Genomic DNA, 17,091 nt, shown 5'->3' with positions numbered 1-17,091 from the left:
CTGTCTTTCCACCTTTCTGAGACATAAGCAAATTCCAGGAAGGGATCAGTTGTCTTTAACACCCAAAGGAAAAATCGAAGGGAAGGGTTCAATTACTCTCATGAAAAATGAGTCTCCTAACGGAGGTCTATCCATTTGCTAGTTGTGCTTGTTTTAAAACTGAATTATAGAGACTGCACATTTTTCCAGAGACAAATGCATTAATTTTTCTCCAAACAGACAAGAGAGAAGCAGAGGGAAAATAAGATAATAAGAGTTTCCACAGTGATTTATATGCCTTTGTGAAAAATAATGGGGGCAGGCAGCAGTGTGCTCCAGCAGCTGGGAGGAAGGGGCAGGGGGGTGGCAGGGACGACTGCAAGGAAAACTGCCAGAAGTCCAAGTCTGATTGTTGGTTTTAGATGATATAAGATCACTTTATGTCTCTGACTGGCTTGAAAAATCTCTGTTCCTCTCTCTCTCTCTCACTGTATACACATATAAAATATAGGCCATATGATGCACTTAAAGCCAGCACAGACTACGGTGTTTATACAGGAAAGGATTGTGTTTCTGGCCCACCTCTCCCCAGCCCTCCTTCTTCTGACGAAGGATAAACTGGGACCTTTAGAAAACAAAGTGGTGGCTGCAATTTTTAACAGATTTGCTCTTGTATATATTTATACAGGGCAGGCAAGCCCTTCCCCAGGGCCGTCTCCTTGTGCCTGTGGGCAGAAACCAGGGGGGTTGAGTTTATTTTTTTTTTTATCTGTTCACTTTGGTTTGATTTATATGGTAAAAGAGATATTTTTATTATAGTGCATAGTAAATTGGGTTTCTTTATTGCTCATGAGAGCCATTTCCCAAAATTGGACTATTTATATAGTACACTGATTGCAGTGTATTTCTGATCTTGATGTCTAACTGTAAGGAATATAAAAAAATTACAGAAAATCAGATGTTTTTTAAGAAAACCTGCAACTTCTCTTGAAATAAGATGAAATGGGTGACCTTTTTCTCGAGGTGATGATGTGAAACTCAGCAGCTCCCAGGAAATCATCTTGGTTTGGTGACTAAAGCCTTTTGGTGGGAACTGGAGGCTCTGGGAGGTTTTAAGGCAGTTTTGTGGTTTGTCCATTGGTGTAATCCACAGGAAACACATCCGTGAGGCCAAAGGCCACCAGGGCTGTGGTGCCTACACTGATGTTTCTTCTCTCCAATTATAGGAGTGATTCAATGAATTAATTCCCAGTTGGTTTCCCAGCAGCAAATCCTGCAGCGTTCAGATGGATGTGAGAGTGGAGGGAGGCTTCAAAGCAAAACTTAAATCTGTTCCAGGGCAGATGGTTAACTGTGTAGTTTCAATTTATTTGCCTAATGCAAATCATGTCCCATTTGCCCATGGCACCAGGAGAACCAGATTCCTGTTTGTTTTGCTAAAAGCTGATATTTCAGGGAATATTCTGCAGCTCCCACATGAAGCTCCCATTTGTGGTCCCAGGGGAGGGAGGATTTGCACTCAGGACAAGCAGTGGTTCCCATGGAAAGGTGCTGGATGGGGATGAGCTGCCAACACCGTGTTGCTTTGCAAGATTCAACCTCTCCTGCTCACAGCTCCAGACCTGAGAAGGTGCTTTGACATCCTCTTTTCCCATTCCCAAACCAGGCACCAGGAGGTGTCTGTGGGGCTGGATTCCTGCCTTGGGCCAGGAGGGTGCTTCTCAGGGAACTTCCCAACTTCCCAAAAGGGCCTTGATTGAAGCCTGTAGAGATTTTTCACAGATTCATGGCTTTTCAAAGGAGAAATTTGCATATTAATAAGAAGCTGTTCAGACTGATTGGCTTAATGTGTTTGGGGTAAGTATAATTAAATGTCAAGGGAAATATATCATGAAGTAATGAAGCTGGAGTTAATTTATCAAAAAACGAATCCTAAAGAGGGAGACAATTCCAATAACAAACAGTTCTTTAACCTTCCTCCTTAGGATGATTTGCTTAGTCAGGGCTGAAATGTGTGGTCTTGGAGATCTTTGAGTGAGAGAGGCATGAGGGGGTTGTTGGTTTGGGGATGGAGGTTGTTCCATATTCTCCCTATTACAGAGCCTCCTGTCCTGGCTGAGGACAAGGCTGAGGACATCAAGAGGGTTCTCCTGGGTCCAGGAGGGGGAAGGTGCAGCCCTGGTCCCTCCAAGACCAGCAGCAGCTCCTGGGAGGATGTACCTGAGCCCTTAGGGAGGAAAAATTACATTGAGATTTATTTATATCAGTGCTGGGCCATTTGTAGCTGTTTTTTCTCATCCCTCGGTCTTTACTCTTTGAACTTTTCAGAACAACTCCTGCTCTGTTCACATCCTGCCTGGGCATAAACCCCAGCCCACACAGGCACATCTTTAAAACAAACAAAAAATTGCAATGCAGGTGCCAAAACTGGGTGGTTTAAGACTGTAATTGGGGAAGGTGATGTCCAGGCTGAAGGCTGTGCTGATCCCAGGCAAGGCTGTGGCTCCTGGCATCCTTCTCTGTGATGGAAAGAGGTTGGGAGCTCCCTCTCCATGGTGCAGACATGCAGTGGACAAACAGGCAAGGACTTCCCAGCAAAACTCTATTTTAGGTGAGTGCTGGGTTGATGGGGCTCATGTCCAGCCATGTCCTTGCTGTCCTCTTCCAGCAGTGAGTGACCCTCGTGTGTGGTGGGATGGCAAAAGGGAACTCCTGATCTGCACTTGCAAGGGAGAAGGGCAGGGAGCAAGGATGCAAAAGGATCGTGTCCATTGTCTCAGCTGGAAAATCCTGCTTTGCCATAACATGACAGAGAGGAGAGTCAGCAGGCTGTAATGAAAAATCACTTCTCATTTGGGAACTACGTTGGAAATGCGATGAAATCGCTGTGAGCCTGATTTTCTCCCTTGTAAGAATCAGCTGGTGCTGCAGGAATTTGGCGAGTGGCTCATGGCTTGTGTGAGGAGCTCTGCCCACTGCTGGGGCTCAGCTGTCATGGGAGAGGTGCAGAGTGCTGCTGCACAGCCACAGCTGATGAGAGTTGGGTCCAGGTCTGATGGGGACAGGAGGAATTTGTCCATCCCAGTGCCTGGCCCTGCTCACTGGAGCTGCTGGGAGAGGGGAGCTGAGGTGAAAGAGCTCATGGCCAGCCCCAGGGGGAAGCACTGCAGAGATGAACCCAGCCCCAACCCTGGCAGAGAAAGATCCTTTAGAAGATGCCTGGTGGTGTCTCCATTCCCATACAAAGGATGGACACATGTTGAAGGGGCTGTGACCAAGAGCCCTGGGGCTCTTCATCTGTTCCTGCTAGGCAGAGGGCTGGGATTTTCCAGCAATTAGCCACTGGAAAGAAAACAGCCCCGAAATCCCTCTTCCAAAGCCCAGCTGGACAGCCCAGAGGAGGTGGTGGTGCCACCTGCGATTGCCTCGGCTCCGATGAGTTTCTTGTTCCAGCAGAGAAAATCAATGGCTTGCAGGGCTAATGACATCAGGGAGTTTCTGCCTGTCAATAGCACTTAGGCACTGGTGGTCTCCAGATGTGCTTTCCAGCACAGTGGATTTTTGGGAACCTCTTGGCACAGTTTTCTCTCCCAGACTGGCCATGGGGTGCCTGGACATTGGGATCACTCCTCAGCACAAGGAGGCAGGAGGCCAGCAGGTGCCTGGGCAGAGCGCTCCCCATTACCTGCTGCCCTCAGAGCAGCAGCTCAGCCCGTCAATAATTAATCAGAGCAATTAGACAGAGGGTTTGCGTGCTGTAATTAGCTCTGATCCACACGAGCTTCATTCCCAGGAGAGCAGGAGCTGGGCAGGGGCTGCTGAGCAGAGCCCCCTCTTTGCGTGCAGATGCTGCCCCTCACTCCCCAGCCCCGTGGCTCTGCAGCCGGGGGAGCTGCCAGGGAGTCACTCTGTGAGCTCTGCCAGGGTCTCCTGGGGGTGTGTGACCCCCTTATCCCGGGGACACCGCTGCCTCCTCGGCTCGGCTCCCTGCCCTCAGCCCAGGATTGATGCTGCTCCTCCTCAGCAAGGCCACAGCCTCAGCTCCAGGAGGGAGTTTGGCCTCTGGAGTTATCAGCAAACGAGCTGCATTGTCCATGGCATTCCTTAGGGATTTCCCAGCTCCTCAGGAAGGATCCTGGCAGTGACCTTGGCACGGGGTGGTCCCAGCTCTTTCTTCCTCCAGCCCTGCACTGGCAGCCCGGGGTCCCAGTCCCTTTTGGAGGCACTGAGATTCCTGGAGTGGTTTTTCTTAGAACTGCTGAGATGGTTAAACCCAGTGGTGAAGGGAGTGGAGGTGCCCCTGGACTTGGTGTGCCCCTGGGAGGCTCTGCTGGACACAGCTGGACTGGACACAGCTGGGCTGGACACACCTGGACACAGCTGGGCTGGACACCCCTGGGCTGGACACAGCTGGACACCCCTGGACACAGCTGGGCTGGACACCCCTGGGCTGGACACAGATGGGCTGGACACAGCTGGGCTGGACACCCCTGGGCTGGACACAGCTGGGCTGGACACACCTGGACACAGCTGGGCTGGACACCCCTGGGCTGGACACACCTGGACACAGCTGGNCTGGGCTGGACACACCTGGACACAGCTGGGCTGGACACCCCTGGGCTGGACACACCTGGACACAGCTGGACTGGACACAGCTGGGCTGGACACCCCTGGGCTGGACACCCCTGGGCTGGACACCCCTGGGCTGGACACCCCTGGACACCCCTGGGCTGGACACAGCTGTGCCAGGGGTGATGGTGGGCACAGCCTGGGTGCCTGCACAGGCTGCATGAGCCCCTGCCCTGCTGCACAGGCTGGATTTGGGCTCTGGGCAGTGCTGGGGCTTTGGGTGGGGCTGGAGGAGACACCTCAGGAGCTTTGGGAGCTGCATTTTAGGGCTGCATTTGCACCCTAAACTTCAGAGAGAGCTTAACTGGAAGGAGAGAAGGGAGGGAGAGGGAGGCAGTTTTGCTGAGATGCTGCCTGACAGACCCAGTGTGCAAACAGCTGCTGCTGGCTGCAGATGTAATGAGACACATAAATACTGAGACTTGCTCAAATAAATGCCAGCAGCCACAGAGTGAGCAGGTTTGGGGGCTGGGGAGGCTCTGAGGGCTGTGCTGGGGAAGCTGGTGTGGAAATGGTGTGCTGTGTTTGTCCCCTGGCTGTGACCAGGACAGTCACCCAGCAGTGGCTGTCCCTGCAGCCTGGGCTCTGGCACAGCTGTAGGTGGCTGCCTGCCACCAGGTCTGGTTTTTGGGGTACTTTTGTGAGTTCCTGACAGTGTCAGCATGTCCCATGTGCTCTGAGAGCTGTCCCTGTCATCCCAGCACAGCTCAGTGCTCCGGGTTCACAGAACCCCTGAATGGTTTGGGTTGGAAGGGGCACTAAAGCTCATCCCATTCCAAGCCCCCCTGCCTTGGGCAAGGACACTTTTCACTAGCCCAGGTTGCTCCAAGCCCTGTAAAACATTATTTAAAATAATTTTTAACATGCTAATCTTCCATGATGTCCATGGGTCTCTACCTGCTAATGAAAATAATCTGTGCTTCTCAATAATGTACAGTAAAAACCAGAAAAAAACTTCCTTTGAGATTTCAGCCATTAAGATTTATTCTACTTCCTAACATTTTTCAGTAAAGTGTTTTCTTTGCTTACTTGGACTTATTTGAGATTAACAATCAGATATTTCCCATGCTCAGGTTTACCTTGGATATTCACCTTTAATGCCAAGTTTTATCCCCTTGAGCCATCACAGTTGACTGAAGACATCACTGGCTTTGAACACTTCCCTGGGCAGCCTGGATCTCACCATTCTCATAGTAAAGAATATCTTCTTCATAGCTGATCTACTTTCTTCATGCTCCAACTCCTCTGGGGTACTGGAAGTGGTAAAAAGCTGTTTTCTGGGAGGGTCCTCAGTGCACTGGGCACAGGGACTGCCACAGAGGCAGGACAGGCACCTCAGCACGTCCTGTGGAAGCAAAGAATCCAGGAATGCTTTCCTGATGGTGAAATGAAGCAGTGCTGCTGGACACCCTTCTGACCACAGCCTAAAGAAAAAGGAGTATTTCAGCAGGTGATAGGCACATCCTGCACACACTGCTTCCGTGGGGGTGGGAGAGCAGAGATAAGGAAATTCCAAGGCCCCTGACTTGTTTTGTGAGGCTGCAGCATCCTCTGAGAGATGGCAGCTGTATCACAGATCCCTCCAAAGCACCAGCATTTCCCTGAGCGTTGTCTTTATGCAGAGAGAATGCCTCTGCAGCAGGATGGGTGAGGATAGGAGACACCCAGGGTCCCTAGTCCTCTCCTAGGACTATTCCTGCCTCTTATTTTGCTCCAAGCTCAGCTTAATCCATCATTAAAATCAGTGGCAAGGGTGTCCTTTTGCTATTAATGCCAGTTGGGTTTGATCTTACATCCAACAACACAATGAGTGATTTTCCTTGCAGAGCTCTCTGATCTTTTGCCCCTCTCCTTTCAGCTTCCTCAGTCTCACAGCTTCTCATGGAGGTTTTTTGGTTTTTTTTAAATTTTTCTCAGTTTCCTGAAGTGCATCTTTCCGTGTATCGATTTCACCTGAGATCTAAAGGAGGGCAGAGCAGGAGGCTCAGCTAACTCCTGTGTACACTCACAGCTCATCAAAGCAAATGCAGAGCCTTGTGAGAGCTGCTGGGGCAGCACAGCCCCTGGGCTTAGCAGCTGGCCTCATGGGAGGGAGGAATTAATCTCTTTAGGCAGCGTTTTTGAATTTATACATCCATACACGCTCCTGGTTACATCAAGTTATCACTCCTGCTAGAGCATCTTTCTTTTCAATCATCTGAACATGCTGTAATGGTACTTCTGGGAGTGTGGGCTGGAGCTGGGGGAAGGGGACTGACTGCTTGTGAGAGCCACTTTTGGGTTTTTTATAAATTCCTGTTGCAGAGTCAGTGTTTAAAATGATTTGGAAGAAAAAGAGAGCTGGTGGGGGAAGAAGAAGACGAGTTGCTGGTGGCAGCAGTGGTCCAGGGAGCAGCACACACTCCTCTGGGGGTGTGGGGTTGCACCAAGCCACGATGCTGGCTGTGCCTCAGTTGCTCTGTCCTCCTTGTTTGATAGCTTCATGATGGAGAAGGCTCTGTGTTTCCCCCAGGGCTGCCAGCTCTGTCACATGCCTGTCACACGCCTGTCACCACGGTGTCTGGCCCCTTCCTGGAGACAGAAATCCTGGCACTGTTTCTGTGGAGAAGTCAGAGATGAAATAAGCCCCCTCAGTTCATTTTCCCTCTCTGCCCTGCTGCTCCACCCTATCTAAAGGGTCCCATCCACCCTGTCTTGCGTTTCTGGGAGCAGATTTGACTCTTCCTGACCCTTTTCAGAGGAGCCGAGGTCCCACAGCTGATTCAGAGCTGTGGGGCATTTCTTAGATAACAGCTTTCCCTGCATTTCCCTTCGGTGGCACTTCTTAAAAACAGCACTTCTCACCAGGACAGGGTTCCTTTCCCACCACTGCCTCAGGCTGGGGTGCCCCAAACCCCAGCCAGACCCTGGACATTGCTCAGGAGGAAAATCAGGCTGTGGCACAGCTAACAGAGGGATTTCCCCTTTGTGCTTTGCTTTGGGCTGTTTGTTATCACATCCATTGACGGCTCATCCTGACCATGAAAGCAGGGAGGCTCCTTGGATGCTCTGACACCTGCCCAGGGGTTTTTCCTTCCCCACCGTTTCTTTGTGTGTATCTCACTGGTTGGACCAGCACCTGTGGCAAAGATGGGGACAGCAGCTGGAGCAGGGTGCCCCCAGCCCAAGGTGTTTTGGGGTGCAGGGTTGGGGTCAGCAGTGCCTTCTGCTGTCTCACAACCCTGCAGCACCTGACAGGCTGTGCAGTGGGAAGGTCCTGATTGCCAGAGTCAGCAGCAGCACCTCTGGGAGAGCCCAGCATTGTGTCCACGGCTCTGTGGGACTCCTTTATCCCAAAGATGTGAAGACCTGAGCTCCCTTTTGGGGCTGCAGCCAGGGCAGCTGAAGGGAAGGGTGAGCATCCAGCAGGATGGAGCTGGCAGGCAGTGGGGAAGGGACTTCCCCAGACTTGGTTTCTTCACCTTTCCAAGGGTTCAGGTGCTCCCAGTGGTTGCAGGGCAATACCAGCACATCTGAGAAATGTGGGCTTGGTGCATGAGGGGGAAAAGGGTGATTCTTAGAATCTGCTTTGGGTTAGAAAAGTCCTTAAAAATCATCCCACTCCAGCCCTCTGCCATGGCAGGGACACCTTCCACCAGCCCAGGCTGCTCCAAGCCTCATCCAACCTGGCTTTGGACACTTCCAGGGATCCAGGGTCAGCCACAGCTGTTCTGGGCACCTGTGCCAGGGCCTCCCACCCTCACTGGGAAGAATTTCTTCCTAATATCCAATCTAAATCCACCCTCTTTTAGCTTAAAGCCATCACCCCTTGTCCTATCTGCCACTCCATGCCATTGTCAAAAGTGAGGCTGCCCTGAGCAGAACCAGCTGCACTGGTCCAGAGCAAAGTCCTGCCTCCTTCCAGATGGTATCAGACATCCACAGACATGGATAAAGCATAGGTCTCCTCCTGTTACCTCCTCCCAGCTGAGGGCAGTGGGGTTTGGGGGTTTCCACAGCTGAAGGGGCACTCAGACTCTGGTACTTCTATTTATTTTACCTCTATTTATTTCAGCCACCAAGAATTTGGCCAGCCTGTTTCTAAACCATTTACACTTTTGTCTTTTGCAGCATCAGGCAAATTGGCAAAAAATGATGGCAAATTCCACTGGAGAATTATGTGCCTGCTCAGCAAATGCCACACTTATTATCAGCAGTGATTCATCTTCACATCCTTCAGGATGCACGAGAGGTCTTTCACACTCCTCAGTTTGCTTATTCCCCATCCTGAATGTCCCAAATTCTTGGATTTTCCCCCAGACAGGAACCCTCAGCAGAGGTTTGACTGCTCTGGGCCTGTGTCTGCTCAGCCCCGTGTGATGTGGCTGCAAAGGGAATTGTCCCAGGAAGGGCCATTCCTTGCTCTCTCTCGTTTGTAAAATAACAACAGCCTGGGGTTTGGTTATTATTGCTGTTTTTAGCTGCTGTTGGTTTTTCATTGTTGCTTTTTTTGATAGATGGGTTCAATTTTGCTGGCATATTGCACAGGTTTGCAGAGCAGATGTTGCTGCTGCCCGATGGATGCAGAGGGAGCAGTTCCCCCACACACGGGGTCCAAGGCAAGGGCTCAGGGTGGGTGTGGGGGCTGCACTGCCATGAGAACTGCTGGTGCCATGGTGGTGAAGCTCCCTGAGGCTGCAGCCAGCCCCCATCCATCCCCCATTCCCCCAGGAAGGATGGGAGCCGTGGGAAGAGCAGGATGGATTTGTGTGTAAGCAGAGGGGGTGGGAACCTGGCGTTCTGTGGATGCTCCTGCCTGGGTGTGGTGTTGGAGTGAAGGCTGTGAGGGCTGGGATGTGCTGTGCCATGCAGGTGGGATGAGGAGGAGAGGGACAGGAGCTCACCTGCTCCTAGGGCTCCTACACCTTCCTGCTGTGCCTTGTTTAACATGAAGGGGCTCAGGGTACCCAGCCACCAAATCCTGTGGCTCTGTAGTAAATCACACCCAATCCTGGCCCAGGAGGGCTCTGAACTCTCAAGGGGACCATGAAGCAGGATGGATCTGCCCCCAACCCCTTCCCACTTCAATGCAGAACTCCCCAAAGCAGCCAGTGTGCAGGATGTCCTTGGGTGAAAGAAGGAAATTGCTGAGGTCAGGGGGCTGATGTTGCACATTTTTATGTGGCATCAACTTGCTGCCTCTTTGGAAATGCCAAAAAATAAAGTCTTGCATCCTGGCCCTTGAAAATTCCTCTGTCCTACAGGAAGGGAGGGTTGCTACTCCAGGAATTCACTGTTATTCCAGGGAATTTAAGCCTCTGTGCAGGAAACCCCAATGTGTGCAGGGAGGAATTTAAAGGGATAGGACATTGGGATGGTTGAGATGTGCTCCTGCTGTTTCAAGAAGGGAGGTGAGATCCCATCCAGAGGGCAGGGCTTGAACAGGCAAAATGAATTCAGGTCTAATTCCAGGTAAATGTGCAGTGAGAGGAAGTGAGGAGTCAGGGACGAGTTCAGGTGTTTGCAGAGTCAGAGCATTATGGGTCTCCTGATAATAAATGCAAGGAGGGAAGGGCTGGGGCAGAGGCAGGAGGCTCAGGACCATCCTGCCCTTGATCCCCAGGACATCCCCAGGGTGCTGCCCACGTCCAGCTCCCGACCCTGCCCCGGGGATTTTGGCACTAACGTGTCCCTCATTCCCCCTCTGGCAGGGACCTGATGCCCAGGACACTGGAGGGACAGATCACCATGGAGAAGACCCCCAGCTACTTTGTGACCAAGGAGGCCCCAGCCCGCATTTCCTCCATGTCCAAGGGCACCAAGCTGATCGTGGTGGTGCGGGACCCCGTGACCAGAGCCATCTCGGACTACACCCAAACGCTCTCCAAGAAGCCTGACATCCCCACCTTTGAGAGCCTGACCTTCAAAAACAGGACTACAGGCCTGATTGACACCTCATGGAGCGCCATCCAGATTGGCATCTATGCCAAGCACCTGGAGAACTGGCTCCTCTACTTCCCCATCGGGCAGATCCTCTTTGTCAGCGGGGAGAGGCTCATCAGCGACCCTGCGGGGGAGCTGGGCAGGGTCCAGGACTTTCTGGGCCTCAAGAGGATCATCACTGACAAACACTTCTACTTCAACAAAACCAAGGGCTTCCCGTGCCTGAAGAAGGCGGAGGGCAGCAGCAAACCCCACTGCCTGGGGAAGACCAAAGGCAGGACCCACCCTGACATAGACCAGGAGGTGGTGCAGAGGCTGAGGGACTTCTACCGGCCCTTCAACATGAAGTTCTACCAGATGACAGGGCAGGACTTTGGCTGGGACTGAAAGAAATAATTTAAGAAAAGGAAAATATAATATAATATATATATTTTTTTTACCTATCAGTAGAGAGGGGGGAAATACGGGGGGAAAAAAAAATAGCTGTGCTGAAACATGATTTGCTCTTGATTTGTTTTGGTTTTTTTTTTCTTTTTTCCTTTCTTCTCTCAGAGAAAGGTGCTGTGTACATCCAGAAAAGGAGGCTGTGAACAGCAGCCTGGTCTTGTTGGTACAATGGGCCCAGGGTTTAGCACTGCCTCTGTAAAAAAACACAGGTGCAGAGTTTTTAGAAGTGACAGGGGTAGCTCAGAGTCTTCCTGAAAGTTCAGCCAGGTTTTGGCTTGCAAGTGCCATTTTCACCAGACCTCACCACTTTTGACAATAAAACAAAGGAGGCTTAATACCTAATTTGGCTTTCCAAATGTTACCTCAAGGGATTTTTTTATTGCATGAAACATTTGGTGAATTTTACTTCCACTTATCCAATTTTTTGTTTTACTTTTACCCCCCTTAAATCAAGCTCTTTTCATCAGCCAAACTTATTTTTCCTCTTAAGGAAGCCAAAACCAATAATCCTTTGTTTTGTTTTGAGACAAAATAATCTTGGTAGCCAAAAGTGAAAGAACACAAATGATTCTTTCGACTCTATAATGAAAATTGCCAGGTAGTCAAAAGGCCTCATTCACAGGAGCTGGCTCCAAACCAGTGCTCCCTATTGCATCCCTTCTGCTACTCTGACAGCAAAATGGTTTTCCAAGGTATTTTTTTCTAAGGGGGGCCCATCTGAAGGGATTTTGGGGGTGGGAGGGAAGGTTCACACTGAGATGATGTTCGTGGCACACCCTGAAGGTGTTGGGGGGGACCCACCACCCCACCAGGCATATGCAGGAAACTTCAGTGGACGTGGTTTAAGCCATAAAGATGGATCTTTTCAGTTGGGTCAGTCTTAAATAGACTGGAGGAATGGTTGGTTGGGAAAAAAGTGAACAATAATCATGTCCAGAAAGAGGAATGAGAAAACAATAGTTCTTTCCTAAAGGAGAACTGAGGGGGGAGCTGGAAAGTTGTGAAGGGCTTTAAAAAGTATCAGGCAAAACAAATCTCTTTTACCACGTTTTTTTTAGCTGGTGGAAATGTTTCAGTGACAGAAATCTGTTAGTGAAGCAGAGTCTTTAATTACCATGGGCTCATTTATCTGCTGGCTCTTGATCTTCAGCATTTGTGAGCTTTGGGAGTACCCAGTTGTAGCTTGGTGCTGCACAAACAACACAGCAGTGCTCCCTCTCCTGAGCACAACTTTGAAAAGTACCTGAGGGGGTAAAACAGAGTGGGGATCCCCCAGGAATGTGATCAGGAAGAAGCCTGGGGATGAAGTTCACTGGCTGTCTGCATGCCAGCCAAGATCTTAATAAGATCCCAGCAGAGCAGAGATTTCAAAGAGTCCAAAGAGAATTGTATCAGAAGTTACAATTTTGCAGGAGAGGGAGGCATTTCCACCTCTGCAGGTGAGGAAAAGAGTCTGGTGACCCACTCAGCCTCATGGCACTGAGTTCCCCTGCATGTGTTGAGCCACATCTTCTCCAGGCTGCCCCAAACCTCCTTCCTACTCAACACCTTCTGTTCCCAAAGATCCAGAGTCCTGGAACCTCCCTGTCCCCTGAAGAACCTGCAGGGTTTTGCATGCCAGGCCCATTTCCCAGGGGAATGAAAGCTTCATTTAACCCGAGGCCACAGGAGCTTCTGCCACAGCTCTCATTGCAAAGCTCCACCTGAGCCCCAGCTGGTAGAGAAGTGCTGATGGGTTGGTGGCACCAAAGCCAGACAGTGCTCAGTGCTCTGTCCTGGTGTGGCACAGCTCAGTGCCATGTTCACTACCTCCACTGATGCTTTCACCCCTTCCCCCATTAATATCCCATTTTAAGGCTTTTTTGGCAATGTCTCGTGCATAAACACTTCACCTGACAGCAGAAAGGGGGTGAGGCACCACACAGACCCCCAACAGTCCCTTCTCTTCCCTGCCTGCCTTCAGCCCCTCAGTGTTCACACAAAACATGACATGAGAAGATCAGAGATGGTCACAGAGCTTTGGCTCCATCAGACCATGGTCCCTCCCAGCATCTGCAGTTCAGATAAAAGCTGGGAGAATGTTGGGCTCGTGGCAATGTGTCACAGGAGGTGAGCAGAGAAATCTGCCTGTGCTGCTCAGAATGGGCATAAGGTGTAGCCAAAAGGATTATAAAAGGGTAATTACTGGGAAATATATTCTAAGAGCAAGGCTTTTTGGGGCAGGAACAGGGGATGGACACCCTCCCATGCTGTGCTCTTTCATTCAAATGGAAAAACCACAGTGGTAGCGAGGATGAGGCATCAGTCACTCACAGGCATAACCAAATGGTGCCAGCACCAGCAAGGCACAAAATCTGAGGTCTTCCCAGCTGAAAAGAAGATTTAAGAGTGGCATTTCTTTGGTATTTCAAGGAGAATTAAGGCTGGGATAATATGGACATGCCTTTGACAAATTGTTGTGGTTTGAGCCCAGCTGGGATCTCAGCTCCACTCACTCACTCACTCCCCAGGTGGGATGGTGGAGAGAATTGGAAGAGTAAATCTAAGGAAACCTGTGGGTTGAGATAAAGACAGTTTAATAGGTGAAGCAAAAGCTACACAAGCAAGAAAAACAAACCAAGAAATTAATTCCAGACTTCCCACGGGTGCTCAGATGCTCATCCCCAGGACAGCAGGGCTCTCACATTTGGAATGGTGACTTGAGAAGGCAAACACCATCACTCCAAAACTTTCCTGCTTTCTTCTTTCCCCACTTTTATATGCTGAGCATGATGCCAGATGGTCTGGAATATCCCTTGCACCAGGTGGGGTCAGCTGTCCTGGCTGTGTCCCCTCCCAGCTCCTTGTGCATCCCCAGCCTCCTCACTGGAGGAGCAGGAACAGCCTTGGTGCTGTGTAAGAAATGAAAACACCCCTGGGTTATCACTACTGTTCCCAGCACAAATCCAAACCACAGTCCTATGAACAAAATCAGCTCTACCCCAGCCAAAAGCAGCAGACAAATCACTTAGGAGTATGATGTTTTAAAAAATCAGTATAGTTATATTGCTATTTCCTCACATGCAGTCACATTTGCACTACTATAAAGAAGCTTTAAATGGCCACAGCCTGGTCTCCCCATATGGGACAAGCTACAGCAATACCAAGCAATTCCTACAGCTGAATATCTGCACCTGCCACAAATCCCTGGCATTAAATCAGTAGAGCCTCGATATCTCTACACAAGCCCATCAAATGTGCCTTTAAAAACTCTGCCCAGCACATCAGGCTCAGCCACTTAGGAATACTTTCTCCTAAATACTTCAAGCTTTTCCTCCCCCTCATTTCCAAGGGTTTGAATACCTTGTTGCACACCTTGTAAAGCTATTTAGGGATCTGTGATTGATTGGTTTTGATCTGGGCCATAAGTAGTTTTGAAAATCCCTCCACATATGAACAATGGCTTTTAAAAAGAGGTCATGCAACCAAATTGCTTTGAACTCTAATAGCATTTAAGCCTCTAAACTCCTTAGGCTTATTTGAAAATCCAGCCATGAAGTTTAGATTGTTTTAACCTAAGAAGAATTGGAGGTAAACTACTGAAAACCACATCCCTCCTGGGCCTGCAGTGCTGAGCATGTGTGTGGGAGGGGAAATCAAAAGTGGCTATAAATAAAAAAAGTAACCTCTATAGTGTTTAAAAAAAAAAAAAAACAAACAGAAAAATGAAAACATTAACTATGAGAAAATAATTAGGTTATTAAAATGCTTCTGGTCTCAATAATCACATCTGCCATTAAGCACTGAAGAAGCTTAGGCTTATACACAATGCAACGTTTGGATTTTAGGACTAATCCAAATTTTGGATTTGTTTGAAGAAAAAACCAAACCCACACCAACCTTTACAAGGCATCCTATGAGCATCAAGTGCCAAACTGATGGTAAGGAATTTTTATATTGAGTGAGGGTGGTGAGGCCTGGGTTGCCCAGAGTGGGGGTGGATTCCCCATCCCTGGAAGTGTCCAAGGCCAGACTGGACTTGCAGCACCTGGGATGGTGGAAAGTTCCAGTTCCCAGGGCAGGGAATGGAATGAGATGGGCTTTAGGGTCCCTTCCAATCCAGAGCATTCCATGATTCTGTGATCTTGGAGGAGACAGACACAGCCACAAATGCCACCACAGCTCTCCTGCACTGAAACCCCCAGGAGTGTGAGCTCAGCACAAGGATTGACCCAAAGTCTTCAAAATCCATTTTTTCCCCCATTGCTGTTTGGCACAGGCTCATAGAGCCCATTTCAGAAAGGTCATTGAGACCTGCTGCAGCAAGAGCTTTCAGCCAAAGCTGGAGTGTGGGGAAGCTCTTTGCTCTCTGTTTCAACTGAAAAATCCAGAGAAATGGAGTTTTCTTTACCAGTGCAGTTTGACAAGGCAGCCACGTGTGTCTGCTGCTGTGAAATCCATCCTGGAATTCCTGGAAGGGCAAGGATGGGGCTGCTGTGCCCATCTTTGGTGCTGACTTTGTGCCAAGGGGAATTTCATCATATTCAAATATCTATTTCCTGTGGAAATGCTGCCACTCAAAGATCTACACAGAAAAAAGGAGTTTATACCCCAAGGTGCCCTGGAGATCAGAGTGTCAGACTGCTCTGCCTGATGTCAGGGTGGCCTTTGGGTGCAGCACTAAAAAGTCAAATTTCCAGCAATAATTTGGCCTTTCCTGCCCTGCACTGAGTGATTTTGACTTGCACTGATTCTCAGTTCTCCCACATACACACTTCACACACAGCAGCAAGTCTCCAGATGAAGGAGGAAAATTGCCCATTTTCCTAACCATTAAAAAATTCCTTGATTGTATTCAACAATTTCTGGGTTTTCTCTCCTCCCTCCCCTTCACTTGGTGATATTGTCATCCTTCTCCCTTTGGTGCTATTTCAGTATGAAAAAAACCTGATTTTAATTTAATTTAAGAATGAAAAAGCACACATTTAATAAAGTTTACGGGTACTGAGAGGCTGTGCTCTCTTTTTGCTGGTGGCAGCAAGCTGGATAAAGAGAAGGTTTATGAAAAATGGGGGAAAACACAAAATTACCCATTTGTGTGTGATTTTAGTCTCCTAAACCTAACTCCCTCCACATCTCTGCCTCCTGTGAACTCCCCAGTGGCATCACTGGTATTATTCCCGTGACCTCTTGTCTTCCACCACATCCAGGCCAATGCCATGGATTGGTGCAAATCCTGCAAAAAGCCAAAAAACAGTCAATTGTCCCTTGGCTGTCCCTGCCCTGCCAGGTCCACAGCATTTCTCCATGGGGATGGATGAATTCCTGCTCCCCCTGACCTGGGTAGCTCAGGAATGGTCCCAGATCACAGTGCACACTGTGAAACCCGAGGGGAAAGGAATTCCTCAAGAAATACATACAGTGGAGAATTCCCCCCCTGTATCAGGTTTGCTGTGTGGTCAAGTAAAGTGATATTCTATTTACTTTTTTAGATGTATAAACAGATTAAGTCCCAGGGAAAATATGCTCCCAAACTTCATAATATTTTATTAAACCACCGAAGTTTAATATAATCTTTTGGCTTCCACAGAAAAATTTTCCATTTCTTTTCTGAGCACCTTTGATTTTATTTTCTTTTAATTACTGTTATCCAGAGTTAACAGTCTAGGGTTTGCACTCCACCCAGAAGGGACTACCCAGATTAGAAGTGGAGAATTCTGCTGAAATCCAGAAATATCGATGTGACGCTAAGAAGCCAACAACACCTGGGCAGAAAACTCTGGAGAAGCCAATGTGCAGAATTAATTCTGCTCAGCCAGGCAGAGGCAAGGCTGCATTGCTCAGTTCACAGCATTTATTAGTGAAGACATTGGCCAGCCATGGCTTTTGTAAAGAGTTATTTCTCCTTCATCTTCTGCCTGTGCACGCGGCCTCCATCGGAGCTGCGCCTCCATCCTGGGGCAGCTCCGTGGGGAAAGGTCTGGTCAATCCAGGGCTCAGCACTGCAGCTTGGACACAGCTCTGGATCATCATCCATCAGCTGCAGGAGGAGGACACCACCGTGCCGAGCCTCCAGCACACGGCTTGGCCCCTGCCCTTCCAATTCTGCTGGATGGGGAATGCCCTACAGGCAGT

The 17,091-nt window shown here is 49.4% G+C and overlaps 1 protein-coding gene across 1 annotated transcript in view; it reads left to right on the top strand.

The window, feature by feature from the left end:
• The window catches only part of LOC107212609 (heparan sulfate glucosamine 3-O-sulfotransferase 3B1-like), a 32,019-nt gene extending 20,324 nt beyond the window's left edge, over positions 1 to 11,695 (top strand). The window contains exon 2 of the mRNA XM_015646093.3: positions 10,299 to 11,695. Within this exon, the coding sequence (XP_015501579.1) occupies positions 10,299 to 10,917 (619 nt within the window). The 3' untranslated portion in view covers positions 10,918 to 11,695. The remainder of the gene's footprint in view (positions 1 to 10,298) is intronic.
• The last annotated feature ends 5,396 nt before the right edge of the window (positions 11,696 to 17,091 follow it).

Source organism: Parus major, chromosome 18, assembly GCF_001522545.3.
Source record: "Parus major isolate Abel chromosome 18, Parus_major1.1, whole genome shotgun sequence".
NCBI lineage: Eukaryota > Metazoa > Chordata > Aves > Passeriformes > Paridae > Parus > Parus major.
Note: the sequence above shows the minus strand (reverse complement) of the source record. Positions and strands in the feature narration are given on the sequence as shown.